This window comes from Actinia tenebrosa, unplaced genomic scaffold (assembly GCF_029948245.1).
Source record: "Actinia tenebrosa isolate PJP-AT-01 unplaced genomic scaffold, QUT_ActTen_1.0 PGA_scaffold7__59_contigs__length_16204524, whole genome shotgun sequence".
Lineage (NCBI taxonomy): Eukaryota > Metazoa > Cnidaria > Anthozoa > Actiniaria > Actiniidae > Actinia > Actinia tenebrosa.
Genome location: NW_028292584.1, coordinates 15,953,973 through 15,973,280, shown reverse-complemented (window position 1 = coordinate 15,973,280; position 19,308 = coordinate 15,953,973). Strand labels below are relative to the sequence as shown.

Below are 19,308 nucleotides of genomic sequence, written 5' to 3'. Positions count from 1 at the left end.
TGCATATAAAATTTGCATTTGGTAATAATTCCTTTTGTAGAAAAGCCATTAGTGCGTATAAAAAAGTGACTCAAAGGACTTACATCGCCTAGGTCTAGTTTCGTAAGAAAAGTAACTTATTTTCTAATTTTATCACCAAAAATACCATATTCTCAAGAGATCTAGATTGCAAAGAGTTAATGGACAGGGCTTGTGGTTGTTGTGATCAGCTGTTTTGAGAGGGAGTCAAGACAAATACGATAATATACCTAACGGTTTGTGGACGACGACAAAAGCACATTGCAAGCACGTTGATAGAAATACTTATCTCCTCAAGCAGTTGGATGTATGCCGTTACTTAAGCTGTTACGTTGAAAGTTTTCAGTAATATTGACTGCAAATGCTGACGGGATTTTGGTTAACCTGACGATTGTGGTCATTGGAAACGTAAAGAAGACTAGACAACTGGATTGCCGAGTCTTTTATAATGAATGAAAATTTGCTTAAAAGATATTTTATGATGATGATGTGATGTGACTTCGCTGTTTATCAATAAATCAGTTTTAGTAGAATTCTCCTGCCTTCGCGATACGGCGTAAAACTGAGCTCACCATTTTGAGGAATCACTTGTAACTAGCTAAGACGGCATACACAAGAGACTCCGAAACGAAAAACTTCGAAATACAGTTTCAAAACGCTTGTATTTTTATCCAATAAATTATATGTAACGCCACACAGACGTATTACAGAAAATAATTTCCGTGCTGCCAAGAAAAATAATCAACCAAAATTTCTCCTGGAAAACAGGAACCTTCATGTCGAGGAAGAAAAAACAGCATTTGAACATCAGCTGTAATTTGGGACTATTCAGAGCAACGTATTACAAATATATAAAGATTCATGCTTCGGGTTCACAGAACTTAACCACTCTTCAGAAATTAAAATTTATCAAGGAGCAAACGATTTTTCCACGTGAAGAAAAGTTCTCATTTTGTTGGTGAAGATGCTACGCAATTGTCGATTCTTGTTTTTCTTTTGTCCATGCAGGCGTTTGTGTTCTCCAAGAAGACTGTTGATGTTTGGAATGCTTCTCGTGCTGTATTTTATAACGAACTTAATCATTAAGTCGGAAAATATTACTGCAGGGAATTTGGACAGGAATACATACAAGCATCAAGCTCATGTCCCGAAATCGAGGTGAGTTAATTTAAACGCGGGTCAATCCTAATCCAAATCATTGTCACTAAGGTCACATAAAATAGAATGGATTGCCTAGTTTCTAGTAGGCAGTCAAAAAACGAGATGCTGCGAATGCAACCCCTCTTCACCTAGACTATGTCGCTCTTTGGAGGAAGAGATCAGGGGAGGATTGTGCTACATATTTTCTACTCTCATTTTAAAATTCTTTTTCAGTATAAATTCCAATATTTTTTAAAATTATTTGGCTGAAACTGAAAAATGGGAAAATTTGTTTGATTGGTGAACATCATCACAAACCAATTGTCACGCTTCTATTAGCAAGAAAATACAAAATGATTCTAAGTTTCATGCAGTAAAGAAAAGAGAAAGAAATTACAATGGTACTTAAGAATCATAATTTTCATTCTTCTTTTTCTTGCAGTTTAAAAGGGTTTTCTCATCTGAAGCCCAAGATACTGACATTACCTGCACCACGGCCAATTTCTGAGTTCGTAGCTAGTAACGGAACAGTACCATGCCTTAAAAAAGGAACGAAAAAAGTAGATAAAGAAGGATGTGTCTGCAAAAACGGTTGGTTTGGAAAATCCTGCAACATACCAGAATCCATTCACTTTTCCAAAGAACTTACAACCAAGGAATTCCTGGAATTTCGACCTGCAACAGCCAGGCGTATTATTTATGCAGCTCCTTTTAACCACGAATTTGCAATGCTAGAAGCAATACTTAATGACTTGAATGATCTAGTTGACGCGTTCATCATTCTGGAGTCACCTTTTTCAGCATTCGGTGTCAGGAAACCCGTACGGCTGCTTCCCAGACTTCATCGAGGCTACCTTAAAAAATTCCATTCAAAAATGTTGTATTTATATCTTGATCATTTTCCTCTTAATGGGAGAAAAAAAGGTCATATTGCCGACTCGTATCTAAGGTCTTATCTTGGGAAGAGAGGAATGCCTAATATAAGGAACGTCGCTGATGATGACTTGTTCTTAGTATTTGATATGGACGAAATACCTTCACGTGACTCTCTTATCTTCTTGAAGGCTCATGATCGTTATCCAGAACCGTTTGGCTTCCGTTTTAGATGGTCTGCCTTTGGATACTTCTGGAAGCACCGTCATTACAGTCAAGTACCTGCTGGATGTACAATTGGTATGTTGAGGAAAGTCTACCATGATGACTCCAATCTAGTGCGTGACGTCCATCATGGCGTGACTAAAAACAAACAAGAGGAATTCCTGGAATACAGACAGACTAGTTTGGTTCACCCATGGTTCCTAGGAGAAGTTGGACACTTTGCTGGGTGGCATTGCTCAAGCTGCTTTGATCTTAAAGGCATTAGAACAAAGTTTATGTCAGCTCAGAATGCAGATTGGCCGAGATGGGGTAGCATACCTGAAAAAATGAGCCTTGAAAGTATTCGAAATATGGTAAGAGATGGAAAATGGTTCGATGGGTCTAATCTTAATAATCGTGCGGAATCCCAGATAGCATCCCCAGAGAGCGACCCTTTCTATGCGCCTCCTTACATCATGAAAAATGCTGACAAATTCCCTCACTTGATGACGAACATTTACACAGGTGAATATATTGAGGAAAAGGACAATGCCTTTTACAATAGTGCGCATACGCTTTTGACATCCGATATATTAAAATACATGTCAATAATGTTTTTAATAATTATATTATGTAAGTAAATGAAGAGCATGAGATATTTGAAGAAAAAAAAGTTGGCGAATGTTTTTAACTTGTTTAATGTGGGATATTGCTTACCAAGCCTTGTAATGTATAACAATATGAAATTAATGATAGCACAGGAAAAAGACGTTCTACTCAGCATCATTAAGGCATAGCTCTCAGATGAAAAACCGTTTAGCTATATCATAGCCAGTTTTCTACCAATCTTACCCAAACTTGGCAAGTTAATGTCTTTTGTGAAAAGAAGGAACCTTAAAGCCTTGGTTGCCATGGAAACTAAGTCACGTGACAACCAGATCGCCATCCTTTTGAAGTCCTATTGAAACTACTTCAAAAGTCCTGAAAATCCATATTCCTTCTTATATTTACAATGCCTATATGGATCTAATTGGATATCTTGGAAAATATCTTAAGTTTAATTTTTAGAATATTTTCTATTTTTTCCAAAAAATTGAAAACATTCTAAAAATTAAACTTAATATAATATACACCTGGGTTCAAACCTTTTACTATTAGAAATAGCTGTACTGCAAATAGATATTTTCGAAAATAATATATAAGAAAACTATTTTCTGCATTAAAAAATCGTATGAATAAAACATATAAAAACATGACGTGCTGGTATGAAATATCTAATAATGATAAATTTAGGTTTTTTTTTTCATATTGTATTATCTCTGCAAATTGCACAAATCGATAAACGAGCGTGCGCGAGCGCATTATATTCACCTGTAGGTGAATATCACAGCATAAGACTTAAATTGTGACCAATGAGCGCGCAGGATTTATTATATTCACTAGTGTTAAGATACTAAAACGTGTTAGTGTGCATATTTCCCATCCGGATCCATTATTATCATAGTTAGTCGTAACACGAAAAACCAGACGAAATGAGTAGTCCTCTAATAAAGAAAAGAAAAATCTCATCTACTGATACAGCTCCGGATCGAATTATTACTGCTGTTAGCTAGGTCACGTCTTCACTCAGACTGCACAAAGTAAACAAAATAGAAAAACAAAAAAACCAAAGAATAAGAAGGAGGGAGCTAGAGAGAAAACAATGTAATGTAAACAAGGTAAAACACTTTTGTTAAATACATGTTGACTGACTTTAATGGTGTCATAACCTTTCTTGTGTATACATTCTCAATCACTAACTAAAGTGGCTAAGGAAGGGTTTATAAAAGAGCAACTACGCGGTCTTCGCATCTTCATCACTTCACACACCAGCAGCTTTCTTGTCAACATCCTCGGGATTTATGACGTCAGTAGCTGATAAGATTGACTGCAACGCCACTGATATCTGGAGATCGACATCAGACCAATTGCCTCCTCTTGCTGCATCAAACAATGTGTCACCTATCCCAGGGAAACTTGAACTACCATAAGCATTGTACCGCTCAGGTGCAAAGGCTACGTGACGGATAAGTGGTCGTCCTGGCAACCCATAGGGATAAACGAATGCCTTTTCCACGCTGACCATTTGATCATTGAGTCTGCGTAGAAGAGAAAAGCTTTTCTTGTCAACATCATCGCCAGTGAGTTTAGACTTGACTTCATTGAAAGTTTTCGTTGAAGCGAGAAACTTTTCAACAGCGTTTGCTAAATGCTTCAATGTGATGCCGTGACTTTGTAAGTTTGCTTCTTCTTTGGATTTAAGGAGATTATAAGCATCTCTAATCACATCAGCATACGTAGACACGTCCATTGGAAGCATAGGACTGTCTGCAATTTCAAGCAGCATACCACCAACTATCTGTGTCACCGCCTTGTGGAATTTAAACTCTGGATCAACAAACTTCTTGACCCATTGAAAAGTGTCATGTTGAGTGTGATAGACTGGGTAGTACGACACACTGTTGTTATACCCGAACTGATACGTCATATCAGTAGATGGGATGCCCATGTGATGATAAAAATGCGCAAAATCACTCACTGAAGTCAAGACTTTCACGTTAGGCTTCTTGGGGTCTTCCTTGGACGGATTGCGCTCCAACATGATGTCATAGACACTCTCTTTATCGTCATGCGCATTGGGGTCCTTAACTATTTTGATCCATTTGATCAGAAGTTCTTTTAATAGTGGAGTTGCTAAGGCTTCTAGTGCAAAGCTTCCGCCTACAGCGATGTCGACGTTCAAGTAGGCAACAGCTCTCTGGTCTAATTTTTCTCTGTGTTCTTCCACCCATTCTCTTGAACCAATGCAGCTGTATTCTTCACCTCCCCAGCTTGCAATCTGATACAAAATTACAATAACACAGTAAATGCACCAATAGGAAAAGTGCGCGTGTGCTGTGTGCTCTAATGAAGCACGCGCTCCAAACCAACCAAAACGCGAGATTTATAACATTTATTTTATAATAACATGATAAGTGTTTTTTAAGGGCATTGTGTTTTTTTATATTATTTATTTATTTATTTATTTTATTTTACCTTTTTTTTTTATTATTATCATTATTATTATTTAATTTTTTATTTATTGCACAAATCTCATTCTGAAGGAGTTTTTGTTATCGAAAACAAACTAGAAACATTAGATACCGAAAAGTATTTTGGAAGCGTCAGTGATCTTTTGAGGTAAACTTTGAGGGCTACAGAGGTTAAAGGAAATAGCTTACCTTTATAGTTCTTCTTGGACGCCATTTTGTTTTTCTGAGTGACCCAAGCACACGTGCAATCTCTGATGTAGACGCAGTACCACTTACTGCATCCACTGCCCCGAACACCCACGAGTCTCTATGGTTACCTACGATCACATATCGATCTGGTTCCTCTTTACCGTGGATCGTACCTATGACATTGTAGATAGTCTTGACTTCGATCTTGTTATGAAGCTCCATCTTGACTTTCATGTTCTCGTTGAAGCCTGGTCCCAATCGATATGTTATCGGCAATGCGCCTTTCCATGACTCGGGTACTTCATTACCTTAACCAGTTAAAAGTATGTGTAAATAGAAACATTCAGTTAAAGCGTATTGCTTAACCAAGTGTCATTCCCTTTAGGAACAGGATTCTTGAAGTAATATTTCAAAGCCGATAATGAGGACTGGACGGGATTTCAATTCCGCTTAATTAGTTCCAATCCGAGGCGCAGCCGAGCTTGCTTTGAAATGGCTTCTCATACTCATTAATGATTCGGGAGGTTACAATATTTGTTTAGGACTGAAAGCCTTAAGGGACAGGTCCCTGAATTAATTTTGATTCAGTCCAAGGACTTTTACAGGACTTTACCAGGTTTCATGTAGCTTCATGTGACACAAAAAATAGCCCATTGCTTGGCTGGTTTACTCATGAATTATTAATGAGGATGAGAAAGTATGTGTAAATAGAACTATTAAGATAAGGCGTAATGCTTTTATACCAAGTGCATGTCATTTCCTAAGGAACAGGATTTTTTTGTTCGAACCAGATCTACGTTGATGTAATTTTATAACTATTAACACGAAACAAAGAATCAATACTCAAGAGAGTATTGACAGAGTATGAAATGGAAAAAGACATTACACCTAAACTGTACGGGTCTAGCGACAAAGAGGCGAATCCAATAACGCAGTAGATCGTCTGTTTATTTGCATTAGATTGGGAATATGTGAAAGTCAACTGGGCCCATTATCTATGATGTAGACCTTTCCGGCTCTGACGTAATGTTTTCACATTTCAGGCCACATGGACACTGATGAAAAACGCACTGCGCATGCGTTGGGAGAAAAAAAACAAAATGGCGGACAATAACAATTGATCACATCTAAAGGTAGGTTTTATTTTAACCGACAGGGCTATTTTTTTAATATTCGTTTTGGAATTTTACAGATGTTTTTGGATTTCTTTACATAGAATCCGACCATGTGATTATCTGCAAATTAGCCATGCTGGATGTCGACGTCGGGCCGTGAGTGGCGGCATCATTCAAAGATTATTTTTGCTTTGTATAAACAAAAGTTTTTTTGTATAAATCAGCAGTGTATCACTATCGAAATTATCTTGCTATTGCGAAAAGGACAACCTTAACTTTTCAGCATTTTTCTTAAGTTTTGCGATTTTGTAAACAATCAAAACACCGGCATCAAAAACATAAGTTGCCCTTAGTTACGCTACGCCATCTCCGAGCGTGCGCAGTGCGTTTTTCACCAGTGTCGGCCACATGTCATTCCCTAGAGTATAATTTCTTCGTTTAAGATTTGCGCTCGGTTGTACATGAAAAGACACATGAATATGGATACAGCTCAAACAAAGAATCTTATTCTCAAGGGAATGACACGTGGTCTGAAATGAGAAAACATTACGCCAAGCCGAAGAGGTCTATTGGAAGCACAGTATAGCTATTCTGTTAGTTATTCGGTAAATGGGTATGTTTGAACGCTCCACTGATCTTAGCGTACTATAAATGCCACTTGATTAACATATCCTGATAATAATACTTCAGGGTTGTACCTTTCATGTGCTTCAAAAAGTGCACCGCGTCACCATACGATATGGGTTGTGCAGGAATACTGGGCAACTGACTCTCGTTCAATGGGCGTCGGTAAATCCCTTCTATCGATGGTAGTACAGGAGTCTGTGGATCCCCAACACCTATTCCAAGAGCCGTGTATATTGTACCTCTCTGGACCCCAGTGGGTGGCATCCAGACCGCTTCAGGGTACACTTTATCGGGTGTGGTCCCTTCAGGGGCGTATTCCTTGGGGTCTGTGTATATGATGGCTCCACTGGCGTTAAACCGTGCAGCATTTGCAACCTGTTCATTAAATAATAGGTTATGATTTGAGCTAATAATATAAGTGGTAAGTTAGAATCTGTTTTAAATGGTGGCCCGTCTTTCATGTTTTTGATCCAGCCAACTTTAATGAGACGAAGCTAGTAAGTTTCTTTTCTTTTAATAATCTAACGTAATAATTAATGATGATTCATTTTTACTAATACTTACTAATTACTAATGGCGGTGCCATTGAAGATCTTCATGGCTACAAGCATTATTAAGCTGATAATGACTAGATTTTAATAGACGGGACTGCGTTTACTACTGAGTTGGGACTAGTTTACGTACTTGTTAAATAATTGATATTAATGTGTTTCTTATCTAAATATTGTAAGTAGTTTGATAGCTTTGTAGGTCCCCTATGGATACTACCCTAGTTGCTGAAGAGCCACCCTGCTTCAATAAAAATGACATTGACATTGTTGGTGTGTACGTCCATAGTTAATTACAGTGTGTCAAATCAGTACAATACGAAGTGAATAAGAAGTCCTGAACTTGAATACAGTTTAAAAATTAACCACACCCTAAATCCATTGTTTGATGTAGGTTCTTAAATTCTTCGGAAAACCCAGATTCTTAATATAAAGCCGGGGGTGGAATTGATATCAGCAGGGGAGAACAAGGCTGAATTATAAACCCGAGATAGGTTTTTAATTACACGGATATATTGTAAGCATTCTATTTCCAAAAGAACAAAGCAACAGTAATCTACCACTCTGAATTCAATATAATTTAGTATTTCGTGTTTTGCATCGAAACAATGGAATTTAGGGCTTAGTTAATATTTTAAACCAGTTCCTTTTCCAAGCCTTTATGAAACGTTTGCAACTATAGTAACGTATCGGACGTTTGTCTTTCAAAGGAAAAAAAGAGAATCAACAATTTTTACCTTGTCTCCACGAAATATTTTCCCATACTTCATGATAGCGATTTTTCCATCCACGGACACATTCAGCTCGTTCTTCAGTTTCTCAAAGTCTTCAACCCTTCCATAGTTGACGAACACTATTTCTCCTTCAAAGGTACCGGCAGGAGCATAGCCAAGCACTGGCCTGACAACCAGAGTGTCATTCTCTGCTGCATCGTGGACCTTGAAGAAAACAATAAATAGCCTGAATATTAATTTACTACAGTAAAGAGGCTTTGCACCATCACGTGATGGCAGCCATGACAGGAGGCAGGAACAATTGAATCTGGTTTAATCTGATCTACATGAGAAAGTTTCCCAGGGAAAAAGACTGTATTGTTGTGCCTACTAAAGAAAGTCCTTTGTGGCTGCCATCAATTGATTGTTTAAAGCATCAATAGAGTTAAAAGTCCCAGAATTGGCGGAAAAGGGAAAAGATGTGCGCGCGCATATCCCGCCAAATCAGCAGTAACAGTACACGTAACAAAAAAATTAAAAAGAAGAACGAACTTTGCCTGAAGGGTCATTTAACTGAAGAAAATACAAGTGCCTTTTAGGATATACCAATGAACCATTGCATTTTTAGTATATATTTATGAATATTAGCCGTTATATTTTCCTATTAGCCACGACATACCGTTTCTTCCCCTTTGCTTGTGTAGACCACGGTACCATTGCTGTGCATCAAAGTCACTTTGTTGGGTTTGTCAACTTGAGGATACGACAAGAGAACATCGTATGCAGGCATTTCAACCTCGTCAAAACCGTACTCAATCCACCTCTTTTTCAATTCCTCTGCTAATTCTTTCTGTTGTTCTGATCCCGCTATGTGAGGCCGTTTGGAAAACCATCTGTTGAATGGAAAGTTTATTAGAAAATTAAGTTTTTATTTCTCGATTTTCGCGAGGCAAAGGCAATAAACTTGTGAAAATGTACTAACTAGTGCAAAGTAGAAGGATTACATAAATATAAACAAAGGATCTTACGCTGTATTTACTAATGCAAATGTCACCAAGTGTTAGAAATTGCAAAAAAAGTACAAATTAAGCTCAGTAGACCTCACTAGACCGTAGACAATTTTGTGAGTTAACATTTTCACGGATTTTATATGCTAAGCACTAGCTTTGCTAAATCAATGGCAATTTTTTATGCACGACTTGACCTAATGGCCTTCAAACAAAAACGAAAAACAATTCAAGTGCAGATTAACTCATTATTGAATAATTGAAATATTATCAAAGTATGTTAGAAGCAATCCTAGAAACTTGTCAATCAAATACCTATATATATGCGAGTAACACAGATCAATTGATGAATTTAAAAACAGTGAAAATTATTACTGTGCATGATTCATATCGAAAAGTAACTAAATACGGTGACATGGAGCGACAAAAGAGCCTTCAAATGAATTCAGGCCTATGCTGCTATTTTTGTAAACGAAACCTGTAGCTTCGATTTGCCCGTTGAAATTTGGTTTTTCGCTGCCTCTAGTCAAAAATATGAAAGTTACCGACTGATTAGTTTCGATTGACGGTAGTGAAAAACTAAAGTTCAGCGTGCAGCTTGCAGCTACCGAGTTCGCATGTTTATGAACATAGCAGTAATGCGTGCAAATTGTTCGCCAACCGTCCGCCTATATAGGCCAGGCCTACACAAAGTCACTCTCAACTTAAGACTTGTGCTTTATTCATACCTCACACTTTTTTCCAGTTCGCGGTTATCAACACTACTTTGGAAAGTGCTTGAAGCTTTTTCTCTGGATTCCTTGTTTGCTTTCTGCGAAGCTGGAGAAGAGGTCTCGCTTGTTGACGGTATCTTTCGAGAAAAATATCCAATGATGAAGCCAAGAAAAAACACAAGCAATACCATAACGATGATAACAAATATGCATCGACAACGCGTACGTCTTTGTTTCTTCTTTTTCTTAAAAGTAAGCTCGCTTTCATCTTGGAAGTCCATCTCTTAACAAAGTGGTTTTTGTTTTAGGTTTAGTAGACAGTACTTATTCTTTCTGTCGGGGACGCTTATTTGATAGTGATACTTGGATGAGTCTTTTGTCAGTTTAGACAGCGGCTCATTTAAAATGCTAACAAAACTGCCATGCTCGAGGTCAACTTTCTTATCATTGAATGGCTTAGATTAATTTACAAAATTCAAATTTCTTGAAAATTTCTCTTGGCTCAGAAAAATAGATTCTTAAAAAAGTACCACCAATAACGAAGTTTGGGACAAGCAGTACTGATAGTAAAATTCTGGAAACAATTAGGAATATATCTTATCTTCATTTTGACGGTTGCAATGTCCCTACCAAAATGACTATTGCTGTTGCAGAAACACCATAAAGTTATCAGATACCATATATATTCCTTAAAGATGTTCTGTATAATAATAATTAGTAATAGAGATATGATTTAATATATATGTGATTTTTTTTTAAATATGAAACCTGTCTTCAAAGCCAAGAAGACAAAAGCAAGTTCTTTTTTCATAATAGCGAGCTTATTGCTAATGAAAGAATGGGTTTTGGCAGGGCAAGAGATAGCTTTGACCATAGCTTCTGTGATAAGCAGACAGCAACGTCTTGCAGTTGAAAACGTAACTCGGGACCTTGCATACAGCTATTTTTGTAAAAAAGCTTGGTGAAAGTACGTTGTTGACTTTTTCATACGCTGCGCCAGTAGAATGGAACACTTTACCATCTAGTATTAGGCATATTACATCATTACCTTCTTTTAAAGAACACTTAAAGACATATTTTTATAGAAAAGCCTTTATTGAGTTGTTTTTGTAATTCCCATTGATTAACTTAGCTTTTATGTTTCTACTTATTGTGTATTGTTTCTGTATTCAGCGCAGATGAACACCTTGTGCTAATCTGCGCTTTATAAATGTAGTTTATTATTATTATTGAATGTTGTACGCCGCTCGTCGTTCACCAAACTTAAAATACATTATATTTAAATGTAAATAATGTCAGGACAGAACTAAATAGAACTAGATAGGGATAACTTTTTTTTCTTTCTTTCTTTCTTTTTCCTTCTATTTTCTGTATACAAGGTGATGAATTGTGAATAAACCATTGTTATGTTACGTGAAAAATATCCCTGTGCAGACAAAGTTTGAGAAAATTCCAAACTGTGGTGCCTTACGCTCACTAGTGCATTTCGGGTCTGGGTGCATACAGGCCTAAATACATCATTCAATAAATCTTCACCAACTTTTTTTGAAAAAGCTATATATGTACTACACAAACAGCACAAATGAATAAGATACGAGAAAAAGTGTTACAAATTTTATTCCTTGTCTGTCAAGTAATTGATCTTTTGTTACTGAAATGTTTCATTGTGTTCCATAAATAAACTGAAAAATTATTAGAGTGCAACAAGCTCTCTGAAACTATATGGATGTATATAATCCAAACATTGGTGGAGTTCCGTTATTGTTTATGTTATTTCAATACATAGACAACTTAAGGTGGCTCCACTGGGATTTTCTTCAAATTTTCTGTACCTTGAGCAAATTAGTTATCCTCCAATATCTCAAAAGCAATTTAAAAACCTAGGTCAAAAAACGGAGAAAATAGGCAATGAAGTAAACGCACCAACGCTTAACAGCAATCTTATATTAATTCCGATTTCAGTAAAAACATGCTCATTCGAAAATTTTATCTTTCCTTTGAAACCTCTAAAAAAATTATTATTGGATTGTTTGCATCCGAGTATTTGCGATTTGAAGTTGCATGGTATCGCGCGGATAAAACCCAGTTGAGCCACCTTAAAGTACTTTTAAAACTATAACAAAACATTTACTAAAAGCACCAATGGTTAATTTCTAAAGCTGCTATAACTAAAGACATATCACATGAAGATGCATTTTTCATGCTCTTACATAGTTAAAGTTCCGTGGATCCTTGGATAGCTAATCATTTGATTATTTTAAGGTCCTTTCTTAAAGTGCAATATATGAATGTTGACTTAAGTTACATGATTTTAGTTTTCGAAATCTTTTTCAGAATACTGCATCCCTTGACGTTAGCCTGAACAGCCAGCATCGCACCCTCAATCACCACAACTTCCACCACAGCCTCCACCACACCCACTACCACACCCTCCGCCACCACCACATCCTCCACCACCACCATCCCCACCACCACATCCTCCACCACCATCCCCACCACCACATCCTCCACCACCATCTCCACCACCACCATCCCCACCACATCCACCGGCATCACCTGCGCAGTCACCACCATCACCGCCTCCACAAGCATCACCACCACCATCATCGAATCCCCCAAATTCACCTCCAAAATCGCCATCATCAATACCACCATCTCCCCAGTCTTGGGCTCCCTCATCAAACGATCCAATATTGGCATTCTCTTCCCATTCAACGCCCTCTTCGTTGAAACCAATGCTACTTCCCCACTCTCCGTCACAATCCATCTCTTCCAACTCAACAGTATCGTAGTATTCTGGGCAGAAATCCCATCCTACGTGTCCCGTTGCAGCAGAAGACATTAAGTATACATTGGTTGGTACGGTCATACAGCAGTATCCGGCAGCAAGCATCATGCAAGGGGTGGCATAGAGAACATAGCTGTTGTTGGAAAGACTTCTTCGACGTACTCTTGTACCTGTGACACTAGTTGCTGCATATTTGTCCAATTTTGTTTTCCTACTGAGAGGCGAAGCACTCTGATCTTCTTTGGGTGCGTATGGACGACAGAGAAGGTGGAGTACAGACACGGCAAAACAAACTGCAAGGCACTGTGGGATATCTTCAGTCCCGCTTGCAGGCACGGTAATGTGTCCATCGTTGAGATCAACTTTTACTTGAACTTGAGACGAGCTACTTGGTCTGAGAACGAGTAGGAATTTGGAGTTCTTAAGCTTTTTCACTTTGCACCACCCTTGAGCATCTTCGTTAAGGTTGTAATATTTCAACCCCATGAACGAGATGTTCTTTCTGCGTCCCCGTTTGCTTTTTACTTCTTTTTTGATCCATTTTCCTACGCAAATACCATAGTCTTGATCTCGGCTTCGAATCAGCATCGCCCGAGCTCCCTCTCTTCCTGCGACCGTAACACAGTTGGGTCCTTCGTTCGATACCTCATTAGCTTCAGGAAGAGCACCAATATCTAGTACATGGGCAGTAGCAGCGAGGTTGTTGAAAATATCTAGAATCTCCACAGCAGAAAGCATACAATCTGCTGAGTGCACGATTTTGTAGGTAAAGACAACCTGTCCACGGTGATCTTTAATCTGATTGGTCGCCATTTCTCCAGGCAAAGATGCCATATCTATGTTCTTTTGCGACAGCATGAGCATCGGCTGGCTTAGAACGTGAGCCACGTGGTTGACTTTGATAAAGTTTTGCTCTGGAACGACGTCAAACTCAAAATTTCCCATGGTTGGTGGACTGACTACTCGGAATGTTAACTCCACGGCGCCTTCGTTGAAAGAAATAGCGTTAGTGCTCACTGCTGGGAATGTCTGGTTGGGATTCTCCAGGCTGTCGATGAATGTCTTAACATTAACATTTGAATATTGGAGAGGTTTTTTTCCAAACAGTCTTTTATGAAAAAGTGTAGCTGTAAAAGATGTGTCCTTAGAAGAATAAGCTTTCATTCCTGATAGCAATGGATCCATTGAATTTCCAAAGGACATTTCACCTCCTTTGACAACCTTTCTCACCTCAAAACCGTTTGAAGTGACTCTTATTTGGAACTTTTTCTTTGGGTTCAAGTGAGTGTCAATTTTCGTCAGCTCCAACTCACATATAAGCGTGGCTAACGAATTGAAGATTCCAGGCTGCCTTGGAGGTATCTTTGGAAGAGGTGTACCCCTGTGCATGGCACCTCTCTTGGAAAATTCGAGCCCTGCTTGTTTCCAGGCAACTCTCGTTAGAATTTCCGACTCATAAAGCTTTGATCCTGGAACTCTGCCAGTTTCTGTGTCATCATGGTTGAGAAGATACCCCAAAATGGCAGTCGTATCTTGATGATACTTCTCTGGACACAACTGATGTGCATGCCAGATAAGGTCAAAGTCGTAGCAAGGAACAAGAAATGTTCTTGGGTTGGCTTTCTTTAGGTTTAAGTGATGCTTGTATCTCTCTACTGCGTCTTTCAAAAACTGTGTATCTCTATAATGTGGCAGGGATACATTGTAGTAAAACTTACTTTGCCTTTCCGCAGCTGATTGTAAATTGTACTTGAGCTGGGACTTGTACTGTTGTAGGTAAGTGGGTGCCGTGGTGAGGTCCAGGTCAAAAGGCTCATCTGGGTAAAGCCGCTGCCATAGATTTTGTGCAACGGAATGATTTCTGGCAAGATATTCACTGTCTAAAAGTCCACCAAACATGGATTCACAGTCTTGCTTGTAGGCCAAAGGAGCGAGCATATGCAAGTGCCATACCCATGCCACATCAACAGGTGCGGCCTGCAGAGAGAATTTGTCTCTGTCTTTCCCTCGTTCCTTGTTTTTCTTGCTTTCTTTTGCTAGAAGAGGAAGCCAAAAGCATTCATAGCGACGGATGGCATTGTCAAGTACTGGACCACCAAATAAGACCGGATACTTGTCTACTAGCTGTAGAAAATCGAGTTCAGCGACTGCGACGTCCAACAACGTTTTGTCTCTTCCGTGTGACTTGAAAAAGTCATGAGCATCATACGCCATAATGAACTATCTTGAACTAAAAATTAAAAATTAAATGTAAGTGAAAACATTACAAAAACTAAAGGCATTACAATTATCATATGCTTTACAGAAATCAAAACAAACTAAATTAATCTGCGTAATTGTGTGCAATTGCAATATGGCCACTAATTGCATGAATCGAACCCTGAAATAGCCTTTGGGCTGATAGAAGTCAGGGCACGGCTAACTCACAGATCAAACCCTGACACAAACTCTGGGCTGATGTAAGTTATGGGCAAGACTAACTCACAGACTGGAAGCTGAAAAAATACCGTAAACATAATGAGAAACTGAATTGGGAAACACATGTATCCGAGATCTCTTGTAAGATTCCTAAAACCTTTGCTCTTCTCAGGAGACTGAAGCAAATACTCCACAATCAAGTAGTTGTAACGATTTGAAAATCGTTGATTCTTCCAAATCTTGATTACTGTAGTGCTGTCTCGAATAATTTTTGTGAAGGTGTCACTGATAATCTTCAAAAATCAAAATCAAGCTGCCCGTTGATTAGCTGGGGCTAACTATAGCATTCGTTCTACGGAGATCCTCCAAAACCTAAACTGGAAAACAAAAAACCTCAAAAAACTTTAAATCATTTTAGAGTATAATTTAGTTCATTCTATTATTTATTTTTTTTTTTATTTTTTATAGCTATTTTGAGATATCATTTTATATTTACTAACTTTTTTTTCATTCAATAATAATTATTAATTATTAGTTATAATTTATTTTTTTGTGAAGGGGTTTTTATCTTGTAGTTACAATTCTATAGTTTTTAGACACATATCTTCAAAGTTTATATATTAGAGGGCCACAGGTTTGTTAGCTTATTGCTATTTAGTGCTACCCTCAGTAAATAAAGAGTTTATTATTATTATTATTATTATTATTATTATTATTATTATTATTATTATTATTATTACTGGGAGACTTTGGAGGAAAGACGTTCCGAACAACTGAAAAAAAATCATGTTTAAAACGATTAACAAAGAAGTACCTGAATAGCTTTATGAAAACTTTAGTCGATTATTGAATACGGTAAATTCTTTACAATCTCAGGAGTATGAATGACAATGTCTTCGTTAAGCGTCCACAACCCGAGGCATTTAAAAAGAGCTTCATCAACGATCTGTCCTCCAAAGCCAGACAGCCTACTACTTTAAGATCTTTTAATAATTTATATTTTTTTAAATCATTAGCGAGATGATTATTTTGATGAATCATGATTGAGATATACTCATATTTATTCATCACAAGCATGAAACAAAGTGTTTGATCTTTAGCATGCAGTACTTGCTCACAATTTACACTCAATTTATTCAAGCAACTAAAACCGGGAATCAGTAAACTAAGCAACGTGTCCAAATTTTGGCACAGAATGATGGTATGAATATTTAACCAAGCTGTGGAGACGATTGCTTAAAATTTCGTTTTTATTCCTTTCTGTATTTTGTCAGAACATGTTTTTGTTTTTTTGTTTTCTTTTTTTGTTTTTTGTTGTTTTTTATTTTTCCAGTTATCGCTCTAATAGAGTGCTTTAAGTTTTGACAGAATGTACAAGTCCTAATTGAAGTTTGGAATGTTATTTTTTTAGGCCTTCTTCTGAATGAAGCGTGACATTAGTAACATATTTGATTTTCAAAACGCTTTTATAATTGATGCAAACTAACTTTCTCCGGTTTAGTCGTCTTCCAATAAGTGCTAGAAAAAGATATTGTGAAAATGTCAGGGTTTGGTTACTAAATTAGATAATTGTTTATCGCTATAATGAGTTTGATCACTCGAAAATCTGGATGAATTTAAGATGGATTCCGTGAGAAAGAAATTTAAATATCGAGAATTTGAACGTTCAAATGACGTGACGTACGCTTTTACTTCTATATTTTGCAAATTTTGTATGTTTATATCAGACAATTAGTTTCAATGTTTTTGTACGGCGTCCTTCAATAAACTTGTTTTTTATAGAAGAATACATGGACGCCATAGTTTGCAGATATAAAATTTATCTTCTTGTCGATTCAAACTCGACATCTCACTCGTTCGCCTGTGTTCAATCATCCACCTCGAGAGATTTCGATTTGAACGTTTGAAGTTAATGTCCTTATCAGTCTTTTCTACAATGTATTATTCTAAATTTAATCGAAGAGAATAAAATCATCGATACCCAAAGTCCAAAGCAGGACACAGAACCCGTTCAAGAATACCTTGTTAGTTAAGGTCATGCATATTAAAAACGATATAGTGTAAATAAAATATTCCTTTGAACACGTATCGGTCATCAAATTTATGCACGGTAGAATTCGTTGTAACATTTTATAATAAAGCAATATGCTCAGTACTTTAAAATCTTACCATCAGATTTCTATCTCAAATCTACGTAAACCAAAGACATCTCCAAATCCTACTCCCAACTTCGTGATGAAACCAATCACTGAGTAACAAAACCTGATCATCTGAAGTCTTTATGCAAAGACGGGAGGGGATTGGGCACTTGTTAGACGTACGGAGTCTGGGCAGAGGATGATGATCCACTGGTATCCAAAGGCTTTGCACGGTTATTATTGTTTCCTTTGGCTTTCACCGGTTTATGCCATACATGTACATTAAAGCTGGTGTAACCAGGTGAAATTTAATAGTTTTATGTAACATTTGCTTCATTTTGCTCACAAAGCAATTTTCGGAGAATAGATTGTGTTTCAGGTTAAGAGAGCCTGATGTTACATAGAAAGACAGCAAGGGTTTGTCTTTGTTAATCTATTGGATATTCCTTGTGTAAACATGTTATAGGATACTTTAGTTGTCACAGGAAATTAGAACAAACACAACCTGTTTATAAACCTGTTATAAACTTGTTTCTAATTTACTGTCAATTATTTTGTAACCATGCTTATATTACTTCATGTGAGAGTGGCGTGTTACTGTTTTCTGTAACATTTGCTTCATTTTGCTCACAAAGCAATTTTCGGAGAATAGATTGTGTTTCAGGTTAAGAGAGCCTGATGTTACATAGAAAGACAGCAAGGGTTTGTCTTTGTTAATCTATTAGATATTCCTTGTGTAAACATGTTATAGGATACTTTAGTTGTCACAGGAAATTAGAACAAACACAACCTGTTTATAAACCTGTTATAAACTTGTTTCTAATTTACTGTCAATTATTTTGTAACCATGCTTATATTACTTCATGTGAGAGTGGCGTGTTACTGTTTTCTATACTGTTAAGGCCGGTTTAGACGGTACGATTTTCGCCCACAACTAGTGAAAACCAGGCTTAAATAATTATGATATATCGTGAATAAAATATCCTTTACATATCTTATTCATATTCATGATCACGTCATTATTCTTTCTAAAATGTTATAATTATGCAAAAGATTCAATGTTTGTAGAACTTAACAGTCTATTTCAGTTCTAATTAAAACAACCACCTATATCCAAGTCCTCCTTTCAGTCTCGAGTAAAAATCAATCACTAAGGTATAAACGTCATGTATTAGGATTTTTATGTTTTTATTTACTTTCTATATATTCTGGGAGATGACAGTGAGTTGCTACACACACGCACTTCAAATCCCTTTTTTACTATAAACGTCTATGAAAACAAACTTAACATTATTTTCAAACTTTATCTTAACTTGTTTTTTTAATATTGCTTTCTATTTCAATATTCTAATTCGTGTGTGCATTATTATTCATCGTTACTTAAATAGCAGCCATTCCTTTTTCTCACCTTACCATATAGTATTTTTCGCTTAATCTCTGTGATTATTCAACAGGTTGATTAATTAATGGGTTGGGGGTTTTTAAGCGGTCGGCTTCAAATTTGCAGATTCTCTTATTACAGCTCTTCCATTCACACGTGCGAAACTGTACATTTTTCCATGCGTTTTCATGTCATCTTATCGGCACGTGCCCTAAAAACATTTTGTTTTCCGATGATGTAAGTCACTATAAAATTGATCCCACAAGTTGAAGACTGCATTAGAATTCCAGGTAGTCGGTGATCTATGTGAGACTAGTATCTTTTTATGTGGCTTCATGGATCCATCTGGCACCTTTATATATCTC

General features: G+C 37.1%; 3 protein-coding genes across 7 annotated transcripts; 1 reads left to right on the top strand and 2 right to left on the bottom strand.

Moving 5' to 3' along the window:
- Window positions 1–57: 57 nt before the first annotated feature.
- LOC116287418 (beta-1,4-mannosyl-glycoprotein 4-beta-N-acetylglucosaminyltransferase-like) lies at window positions 58–8,057 on the top strand. Of its 5 annotated transcripts, none has more exons than XM_031694099.2 (4): window positions 58–1,176; window positions 1,601–2,609; window positions 6,539–6,628; window positions 7,301–8,057. In XM_031694099.2, exons 1-3 carry the CDS (start codon window positions 983–985, stop codon window positions 6,614–6,616), a joined length of 1,281 nt encoding a protein of 426 aa, XP_031549959.2. In that variant the 5' UTR covers window positions 58–982; the 3' UTR covers window positions 6,617–6,628; window positions 7,301–8,057. The 5 variants fall into 5 exon arrangements, with proteins under 5 accessions (XP_031549959.2, XP_088896125.1, XP_031549957.2 ...); XM_089039999.1 differs by having other exon boundaries at window positions 1,601–2,760; XM_031694097.2 differs by lacking the exon at window positions 7,301–8,057 and adding an exon at window positions 6,712–7,292.
- On the bottom strand, window positions 3,973–10,588 carry LOC116287417 (putative N-acetylated-alpha-linked acidic dipeptidase). Its single transcript, XM_031694095.1, has 6 exons — window positions 10,234–10,588; window positions 9,178–9,391; window positions 8,523–8,723; window positions 7,309–7,612; window positions 5,496–5,803; window positions 3,973–5,113 (listed from the first exon to the last, which is right to left on the bottom strand). Exons 1-6 carry the CDS (start codon window positions 10,497–10,499, stop codon window positions 4,097–4,099), a joined length of 2,310 nt encoding a protein of 769 aa, XP_031549955.1. The 5' UTR covers window positions 10,500–10,588; the 3' UTR covers window positions 3,973–4,096.
- Window positions 10,589–12,598: 2,010 nt separating this feature from the next.
- On the bottom strand, window positions 12,599–17,700 carry LOC116287415 (uncharacterized). Its single transcript, XM_031694094.2, has 2 exons — window positions 17,594–17,700; window positions 12,599–15,236 (listed from the first exon to the last, which is right to left on the bottom strand). The coding sequence occupies exon 2, from the start codon at window positions 15,218–15,220 to the stop codon at window positions 12,599–12,601; it is 2,622 nt and encodes an 873-aa protein (XP_031549954.1). The 5' UTR covers window positions 15,221–15,236; window positions 17,594–17,700.
- Between the last annotated feature and the right edge of the window lie 1,608 nt (window positions 17,701–19,308).